The sequence below is a fragment of the Myotis brandtii genome, unplaced genomic scaffold (assembly GCF_000412655.1).
Source record: "Myotis brandtii unplaced genomic scaffold, ASM41265v1 scaffold123, whole genome shotgun sequence".
Classification (NCBI taxonomy): domain Eukaryota; kingdom Metazoa; phylum Chordata; class Mammalia; order Chiroptera; family Vespertilionidae; genus Myotis; species Myotis brandtii.
The window spans coordinates 2,662,927-2,673,300 of NW_005354291.1; the positions used below are offsets into that span (position 1 = coordinate 2,662,927).

The window sequence follows — 10,374 nt, forward strand, 5'->3', positions numbered from 1 at the left end:
CATCTGTAATACTTCATTAATTAAGATAAATTTTTAAAGTACTTCATAAATAAAGCATATGAATGTGGGGGAAAAAAGACAGTCTATTGATATATATTATATTTGACTATTGCTACATTATAATCTACAGTGTCCATAACAAAAATCCAGCGTCTGTAAAAACTGCACAGAAATAACTTCCAAAGAGGAATGTCAGTTAGGCAAAGATAATTTATCTCAGCTTCTCTTGCCAGAAGAAAAGACTCTGTAGTACCGTTAGGTCCTAGAACTGTGTTCTAGGGAGAGGAGATACGAAAGTCATCCTGTGCCAACTTAAAAAGCATTACGCCCTCCAGAGAATTGTGATGCTAAAGAAGTCACATTTGCCCCCATAAAATACTATTTTAACTGCAATATGACACTAGAATAATTATATTTGAAATAAAGATTTGCAGGGAGGGAGAAAAAACTTGAAAATACTTACCTTCTTCCATGCATTAGCTAGAGATTCATGCAGACCATAAGGAATTAACACTTGCAAGCCTTCACATGTACCATATATTTGGCAACATGTGGAAATAAAAGCTCCTTTCACCATGGGCAACATTTCCGATCCAGAAAAAATAGAAATATCTTCATCAAGAAGTTTTTTCAAAAACTGGGCTATTTTATGAGCACCTGTAGAACTAACAGATGATACCTAAAGGTGATTCCAAGATTACAAATCATGAATTTATAAAACACTACCAAAGGCTAGCTTTGTCACAAATTCCTCATCTGCTTGGCTTGCTTTTGGTTCTCCTCTAACCTTTTCTCTGACATATCAATATTCTTGTTCCCACCCATGTGCAGATGTCTAATAATGAGAGCATTTTCAATAGAACTGAGGGAAAATGTAATAGAAAAAGTGTGTGGTTTAATATGTCATGAGTAATTGGCTATGCTGGTCATGTTTTTTGCTTAATGGCTGTGACATCTTTCCAAATCTCTCTGAGCCCAGTAGTTAGTTAGCTATTGTCATCTATTCCCAGAATTCTCTTCTTTCCTCTGCATAGTCCATAATCCTGGTTACTCCTTCAACTTTCTGATGATCTAATATGTTATTAGTGGCTGGTCAGGAAACTAACTGTACCAAAAATAGTTATCCATATTTTCATTAACATATAGCATGGCATCTTGGAAATTTTGAGTCAGATTTACAAAATATGCTACTAATCCCACAAATTATTTGAAACACAGACACATACCTTTTTTCTTCGGAAGAGTTCATATTTTCTCCATAAAGAAGTAAGGTAAGCCCTTCTTCTACAGACGCAATTCTTGCCAAAATATCAGCTATGCAAATTAAAGCTGCTTCAGAGCAATGTGGAGCAGCCTGTACATTAAAAAGAGAACAGTCACATATTTGATGACATGCTGACATATCCCAGACTAAAATTCAAGGGCAGGAGTGTAATCTAATAAAGTTATACTGCCACAACAAAAAGAAAGTTATGATTGTTTGGCGGTGAAATAATATGCCTGAATTAAAAGTAACATTAGATTAGAGTCTCTTACCAGCATAGCTGATGAGGAAAATTCATACAGACTTTTTATGCAAATCAGTTATAGCTTATTAAGACAATTGAGAGAACTGCTGCTATTACAATTTTATATGTAACTAGTGGCCCGGTGCACGAAATTTGTGCACAATAAAAGGGAATTAATTAGAGGAAATATTTTAATATTGCTATTTTGTTTCCATCTCTCCATCCCAGTCTCTCCCAGTCTCTGTCTCTCTCTGTTTTTCTCAGCAGTCCTCCAGGCCTCCCTGCCTCCCTCTCTCCCTCTTCCTCTTTCCTGGCTGGGAAGGGGCAGGGCCAGTGGGGGCAGCTCCACCCTCTGCCTGCCCTGGGGCCTCATTCTGAGAGAGGCTCCAAGAGCGAGCTGGGAGGGAGGGAAAGAAAGGGAGAAAAGGCTGTGAGCTGGTGGGTGCTGTGTGTGTCTGTGCGTGTGTGTGGTTGTGTGAGTGAGAGTGCTGGCCCCACCTCCCCCGGCCCCGGCGCCACAAGTCCCCACCCACCAGAGGCTGTTGCTTGCGCAGCCTGGGCGTTAGGTCCAGCCTTCAGTCATTTTGGATGTGACGGACCCTGGCTCTTTATATATATAGATTCTTGTGGACAAATGCAGTAGCTTCTCTATTTCCACTCAGCCCTTTACTTCCCATTCACTAGTTTCCTGTACAGGCATACCTTGGAGACATTTAGATTCAGTCCCAGACATGGCAATAAAGGGGTGTAATCTTTTGGCTGGTGGAGGGTCTTGCCTCCAATTTGTAAAAACGTAACATCTGTAAAGTGCAATAAATCTAAGCAGAATAAAATGTTTACCTGTATATCCAATCTAATTTTATTATACAGAGTCTTTAACACATTACCATCCTTTTTAGGGGATAGCATCCTTTCCTAAGTTGTAGTCATAAGTTGTAGGTCTAAGGACAGCCAATTCATGGGCTGGCCAATAGCCAATGATGTTCCCTAATGAGAAAACATAGGCTGGACCAATCATATTTCCTCATTTTTTATTTTAAATGAATGTATTAAAAAATATTTTCCAGCGTATAGCAAATTAGTACAAAGCAAATACTGAAAACTAGCGAGTTGTGTTAATGCTAGAACCCATCAACGTGCCGAAGTCTACTAAAGTTCCTATTCTTTCTGGGACCTACTTATTTGCCTGTACCTGCATGGATGCCAACATTCATATTCTCTATAGCAAACCTGAATATACATTGAAACTAATATATTCCAATTCCAATAAATTCAGTGGCTTAACTAAGGAGTCAGGTATATTCACTTGAAGAATTCCTAATTATATCAAACATTATGTTAGTCCAGTGGTCGGCAAACTGCGGCCCCTTGAGTGTGGCTCTTCCACAAAATACCACGTGCGGGCGCGCACGTACAGTGCGATTGAAGCTTTGTGGCCACACTCAAGGGGCCAAAGAGCCGCATGTGGTTCGTGAGCCGCAGTTTGCCGACCACTCTGTTAGTCTATTTCATACTAGATATCTTTCTTAGAGCGACTTCTCTGCCTAAAATACTTTCCTTCTCTCATAAAAACGCAAAGTTTGCAGAGGCAACCAATCGATGTCAAAAGAAAATAAGAAGTTAAAGATGTTAAAGACACAAACAATTTATATGGTTTAAGATTCAAGAACACATTTCTCAGGTCTGGTATATGGTTTATATTTACAACATTATTTATATTATGGCATTTTATTAAATTAAGCTGTATTAGGTATTCTATTTGTTTCTTCTCTATTTTGTTTTCCGAAGGTTGACTGTAAGACCATCAAAATAATTTATCATTATATCCTCTTAATTTCCCAGAATTCCATACTTTGCACCGCATTCACATAAATGCTTAATGTTTTCTGAATAAGCAATGAATAATGAATACATGGATGGGTGAGCAATTGCCCAGTCCATTGAGAGAGATGAAACCAATAAAAACACTACATAACACAGACATGGAAAGATAAAAACATTTAGCTTAATTTATTTTTTCTTTTTTTTTGTTTGTTTTTTGTTCTGTTTTTCAGAGAAAGAGACAGAGAGCATACACTCTATGGTGTCTCTTCTTCGTTTTTGAATATGTTTTTTATTGATTTTTATAGAGAAGGGAGGAGAGACAGAAACATCAATGAGAGAGAAACATCAATCAGCTGCCTCCTACACACCCCCTACTGGGGATTAAGCACAACCCAGGTATGTGCCCTGATCAGGAATCAAAGTGGTGATCTCTTGTTCATGGGTCAATGCTCAATCACTGAGCCATACTGGCCAGGCAACTTTTAACTTATTGATAAGCTCATTGATAAACTTTGAGTCATTCCCCAGAAGCTGAAGTCACAGAAGTGGAGGAATATATTACAGACAGCAGTACTAGTAGTGGTACCAGTTCTGCCACCTGTTAAATATGGCCTTTAACAAGTCACTCCTCCTTTGAGCCTCAGTCGTGAGGATTACATTACATAATGTGAAGAAATATACTGTACAAATTGTAGAGAGACATACAAATGTTAGGAACCAGGATGTTTATAAGCTTTTTTTCCTCAAGTAACATTAGTTCTTCATATAAAACAGAGCTGGCTCTTCAGAAAAACAATCACATTTCCAAAGGCTATAAAATTGCCATTAAAACAAATAATAAAACATTCACAAGATTTATTAGATTTAAAACACAAATAGCTTTTTAATAGAACAACTTATCTTCGTCCTTACAACCATCAGCTCTAAACCTAACTAGAAAAAAAAAATTTAAGATGTTATATGTATTTTTCTCCCATATTGTCATAACTAGTAAATCAATTGACTACATAAACTATAATTTAACAATAAATAAAAATCTCTTGGCATAAAATACATTCATATGTGGAAAAATTGTGTAATAAAATAATTTTTAAATATATCAAATTTAGAAATAAAACCCCATTGAATAGTCACTAATACCCAACTAAGAGACTTTTTCTGTTTAGTAAATAATACCAACCTTAGTTCCTTTCATTAAATTATGAATAGGCTGAAGAAGTGCCTCAACCACAGGTTTGTTACATAAGCATTCTATTGCACATTCTTTTTGGTCACAGAGTATCTGTAGAACTTCAGTCACCATTCCTGCAGGAGAGTAATTCTCTGTAATGGAAGAAGTATTTTTTTAAATTAAACCTTTAGACATTAAATGCTTAATATATCTTTTAGTTATGGGTTAGCTATTACTGTTCCAAAAAAAGTTCAACATCAAGATTAAACAGTTTGAAAAAATCACACAACTCAATGCCCAAAGGATGATGTAATACCAAATTGTAACCTAAAACTTAAGGAGATATCATCTAGCTTAACATATCTTCAAGTTAATAAAAAGTGAATAAATTACAAAATATGAATGCCAAAAGACAACATATAAGATCACTCGCTGTTTGACATTAAATCATTGCTTGACAGCAAGGATGGGGTTAGAAGCAAATTTAGAGCTTTTCTCCTCCTGGCAAATACTTACTTTCTCTTTTATTATTATAGATAATATTACATGTATTCAGGAGTTGATTCTGGTAGAAAATTAGTCATTAAGACAAAATAATGGCCAAAAAGAAGGGTGCAGAGAGGAGAAACCTTCCTGTAGACTAGTATATTCTTGTGGTACCATAAAACCAGTGAAATGAATGAGCATTTTTTAAATTTTTCTTTTAAAATACAGTACACATGAATGTAACATGAGAAATGGTCATTAAAATAAATGTGATATTTTTAGTTTCATAAACTGAAGAATTTTCTTATTATTTGACCTAATCTACTACAAAAATAGTGTTTTACATGAAGAAACTAAGGAACCAAAGTTATCAGTGCACAATTGTCCTAGAAAGATACAATCCTATATAATAAAACCCTGATATGCAAATTGACCGAATGGTGAAACGACCAGTTGCTATGATGCGCACTGACCACCAGGGGGCAGATGCTCACCCAGAAGCTAGGCTCACAGCTGGTGAGCGCAGCAGCGGTGGAGAGAGCCTCTCCCGCCTCCAAGGCAGCGCTAAGGACCTGGGGAGTGGGCCTAACGGGCAGGCAGACATCTCCCGAGGGGTCCTGGACTGTGAGAGGGCTCAGGCCGGGCTGAGGGACTCCATCCCCCACAGTGCACAAATGTCGTGCACTGGGCCTCTAGTATTGAAATAATACCAATGTTCTAAATTTGTTATAATATTCAATACTCCCTGAACACACTAAGACTTCAAGTTAATACTTAACAAAAAGAAAATGTAAAAGGAAAGTGAAGTAATTTTTTCCAACCATCTCCAGATGAGAAACGCTGTTTGCGATGAGAGCGATTATTGATACGCATATGGCCATCATTCATCCATCCAATTATCTATTATTTTTGAGTGTCTACTGTATGCCAGACACTATGCTAAACACTGCAGACAGGAGTAAATAAGATTAAAAACAGTTCACTATGCCCTGGCCAGTGTGGCTCAGTTGGTGGGGTGTCGTCCCATGCACCAAGAGGTCACAGGTTCAATTCCCAGTTAGGGCACATGCCCGGATTACAACTTGATTCCCAGGCCTGCAGGAGGCAGCCCATCAATGATTCTCTCTCATCATTGATTTCTCTCTCTCTCTCTCCCTCTTTCTTCCTTGCTCTCTAAAAAGAAATAAAAATATTTTGTAAAAGTCAACTAAATGGTACACCAAGACAGTAACAACTGTTATAACAAAGAAGAAAATTTTTATCATAAAGGAAGCACAGTATGTTGTAGGAGCATAGAGCAGGGCAACCTAGCCTAGTACTTTATAGATGTAAATGCTGTAAAGGCAGAATGAAGTCTGAGAACCACTGTTAGGACTAACAAGCTACTATAACTGCACATATATACTACATCTATCAATTATATATGGTCCAAACCATTTTTTCTATGATTCAGTTGAGTTCCTCTCAGAATCTGTGCCAGCATTTCTAGAGTAACTTCCAGGTTTAGGACACTATGAGCCTATGGATTATGAGGGTGTTCAGATAAAGTATTGGAAACTTTCATTGATATTAAAAGGAAAAATCATGTTATTTTTTAAATGTTAATATTTAAAATGCTTTTTAAATATTAAACACTAACAGACATTTTACTAAAAAACATAAAGGTGTGATGTTGGGGTTGTTTGGTTTTATTCTCTAGTAAGAAGAAAAGATCCTGAAGTTTAGGTGTGAGCTAAAGAACATCTTAATCTTAATAAACAACATTAAAATTCCCAGCAAAATTGATTTTAAATAAAAAGGCAGTAGATTAGAAACATCTTAAAACATCAATGAAAAAATTTAAATTTCATGGTTTACTTCCAGGACCAATGTAACTTATTATGAATAATACTGCATCTTAGGAAACCGCTCAACTGAACTAGGCCAATCACTCAAAATATCTAGACAATAGAATATTTACATATTTCTTACATGTAAATATTTTAATATTTTAAAATAGAAGCACAGTTACCTAAATGTGCAGCTGATGTCATCTTTGGACAACTTGGTGAGTAATAGATAAGTTGGATGAACAGAACCAGAAGATCTGTAAGGGATACTGAATCTTCAAAAAGAAACAGAAAATAATTATTTTGTAGCACAGACTTACAACTTAAAAAAAAATTTAACTGAGCTTCCTATTCTGAGTTTTCACAGAGCCTGTGGTATAATCAGGGAGAAGGGGGCTATAATCCAAGAAAGAAGACTCCAGAAGAACAAATTAAACATAGTCAATTAAAAGACGGCAAGTAATGCAGTAGTTTCTTTAGTGACGGTGAAGTTTTGCTATTTATGTTGGACAAATCAGTTAATATAAACGTACCATAGGAAGATCTACCAATCTGATAGGACTGTTTTATTTTATTCAATTAGGAGCAATAGAATTCAGCTCAATGTGTTGGTCCATCTAACTTATCTAAATAACACTGTAGAATGGAGGTCAGAAAACATTTTTTGAAACAGATAGTAACTATTTTAGACTTTGTGGTCAAATAGTATCTCTCATAAATAATTCTGATCTTGACAATATGTAAGTAAACAATTGTGGCCATTTTCCAATAAGACTTTATGTATACCACATTTGGTATTTACATATTTTTCTCATTTCACAAAATATTCTGTTTACTCTTTGCAATAACTTAAGAACATAGAAACCATTCTTGGCCCACAAGCCATATAAAACAATGTACCAGTTTTGGCCCAATTGCTATAGTTTGCCAACCACTGCTACAGAATCTTCACCTAAAAAAATTATGGTGAAACTTAAAAGTAAATGTTGACCTATGCTAATACAGTAAAATAGATTTCTCAAAACTGAGTTTATAGAAGACCTATGATACCTGATAGGCCAACATGTAGATGTTAAAAGTCAATAAACTGCTAAATAAATAACAGATGATAGGGATAAACTTCAGTTAAATATCTGTAATAACATCACAAGTATATATTAATCTTTCTATTTTTATAGTCTAACAATATCCTATTAAATGGCAGCTCTTCTCTTCAAAGTCAGTTCTCTACTGAGTGCCCATTATGCCTAGAATTATACTACCACAGGAAATAAAAGAGCAATATGTAAAATTGTTTTTTCAAGGAGGTCACAATCAGCCTAAAAAGATTTAGGTAAGTAAAACAAGGAAACAGTACAAAAATGTGTTCAAAATGAAGATACACTAACAAGACTGGCAAACTCTAACCACTATGGTCTAATTTTCTTACAAGCTAGAAGTGTGTGTTTTTTTTAATTTTTAAAGATATGTAAAATGTGTCAGATGTCCCCCAAACCATGGCCAGATTAAATGATTTACTAGGGGGAGTCACAAGATTCAAAATATAACTGTATTCCTAGCTATGATTTTTTACAACAAAAGGATACAAAGCAAAATCAAAAGAGAAAACGTGCATAAGGTGAGTCCGGAAGAAACCAGGTACAAGGGTCGAAGGGACCTCTCCCAGTGAAATCCACAGAGTACACTCAATTCTTCCAGCAAGAGTGTGACCACACACATAAAATGCTGTCCACCAGGGAAGCTTATTAGAGACTCAGTGCCCAAGGTGTTTATTGGGAGCTAATCACCCAGCATCCTCTGCCTAGTTAGTACATACCAGGGCTCCAGACACCCAGAAGGAAGGCAGATATTCGGCATAAACCACACTGTGTACACAAACAGTGAACCAGTTCTGGGAATAGTGAGATTTCCAAGTTCCCAGTTGCCAGTCAAGGTCCAACCTTGCAAGAGGTTTTTCTAAGGATAGCAATCTTGAGCCAGCTATGTGTATATACACAGACACAAACACGCACACGCACACGCACATGCACACACACACACACACAGAATACACAACACAGACAATATGTGGCCCACAAAACCTAAAATATTTACTGCTGGAGGCTAAGTCCAGCGGATCATAATTAATGCGAGAAGTCCTCAAAAGGTTGAATGGACATATTCAGCAGGGCTGAAAATCTGCATATTGTTACCTGCTGCTGGAACAGCCAAAGGCATTTCCCCCAACCTGATCATCTTTCCTGTTTATCTGCTGCTTACCTGTGATATGCCTGTTTGCATTCCTAAAGGGCCAATGTGTTTTCCCAAATCTTACCTGTGATATGCCTGTTTGCATTCCTAAAGGGCCAATGTGTTTTCCAGTAAATAAAAAGGATATGGGTCCGGAGATTCAGAGAGCTCAGTCACTAGAGCTGAGTGTCCCCTGACTCCCCCAAAATGCCTTCCAAATTTATAATTCTTGTCTAGTTTATTCATTCATATGCAGCCCTTCTCCAGATTCCTGAACCCTTGCAGCAGAAAGACTGCGGCAATTTACTATCTGGTATGTTACAGAAAAAGTTTGCTGATCTTTATACTATATTCCTAGTACAGACTTAAAGTTTTAAGGGAGGTACAGAAGATAATGAATAGCATGTGCTGAAGTTTGATGGGGAAAACGTTAAAAATGGGAATTAGGGAAACAATAACATAGTAAAATATCAAGTGATGCAAGGCTTTGCAGTTTATAAAACAGTGCTCTCAAACCTCATGTTTGTTATCACAAAAATTCTGTGAGCCCAGCCACACGGACATCATTATTCAATTATTCCCAATAAAGAAAATGAAGCTACAGTTAAGTGATTAGCCCAAAAGATCACCGCCAGTTTCTAGGGAACAAGAACTTAAAATGATAATGTAGATTAGTTCTAAATTCATGTTCTAATTCTAAATCCAGAACTGGGTAGCGCACTTAGTATGTGAAGGATTTTGAAAGACAGGAAGAAATAAGGTAAGCGTGAAAGGATGAATAGAAAAAAAAAAGAAAAGAAAAGAAAAACCTACACATGAAAGAAAAAGTACATACTGGAAAAGAACAGAAATGTAAAAGGTATGCTGCTAAGTACCATAGAAGAGACCATATGCCATCTCCAAGTTCTAATGATCCACAGTACATTAATCTTACCATATATGGGCATACTCATTTATCCTGATTGTACATACCTTTTCTATTCCTCAGCTTTATGGGAAACAGCTTTCTGCCTTGTGTATAGATCAATAATCTTCCCAAAAGGCACAAAGAGTGGATGAAATAAATATATTGTAATTCTTGCCCTGAGTAGTAGAAAGTTTTCTGTTTGTTCCCTTAAGAGAGAAGCAAACAATTATATTTATTTTAATGCCATTATGTTTTATAGTACCTGTCAGCATTCCCTTCTAAACATTAAACAAGTTTGCAGTCTATAATGTAGACACTTGGTATAAATTTCAAAAACCACTTTCTTTTCTTTCTTCATATAAATTCTTTATTGTTGAAAGTATTACATATGTCTCCTTTTTCCCCCATTGACCTCTCCCT

The 10,374-nt window shown here is 36.3% G+C and overlaps 1 protein-coding gene across 2 annotated transcripts in view; it reads right to left on the reverse strand.

Annotated features, from left to right (window-relative positions):
- The window catches only part of TBC1D32 (TBC1 domain family, member 32), a 115,483-nt gene that overhangs the window by 75,107 nt on the left and 30,002 nt on the right, over window positions 1–10,374 (reverse strand). For both annotated transcript variants that reach the window (XM_005858938.2, XM_014533753.1), the window contains exons 12-16: window positions 10,020–10,160; window positions 7,001–7,093; window positions 4,513–4,655; window positions 1,227–1,354; window positions 464–665 (exon numbers count right to left, since the gene is read on the reverse strand). In XM_005858938.2, the coding sequence (XP_005859000.1) occupies window positions 464–665; window positions 1,227–1,354; window positions 4,513–4,655; window positions 7,001–7,093; window positions 10,020–10,160 (707 nt within the window). The remainder of the gene's footprint in view (window positions 1–463; window positions 666–1,226; window positions 1,355–4,512; window positions 4,656–7,000; window positions 7,094–10,019; window positions 10,161–10,374) is intronic.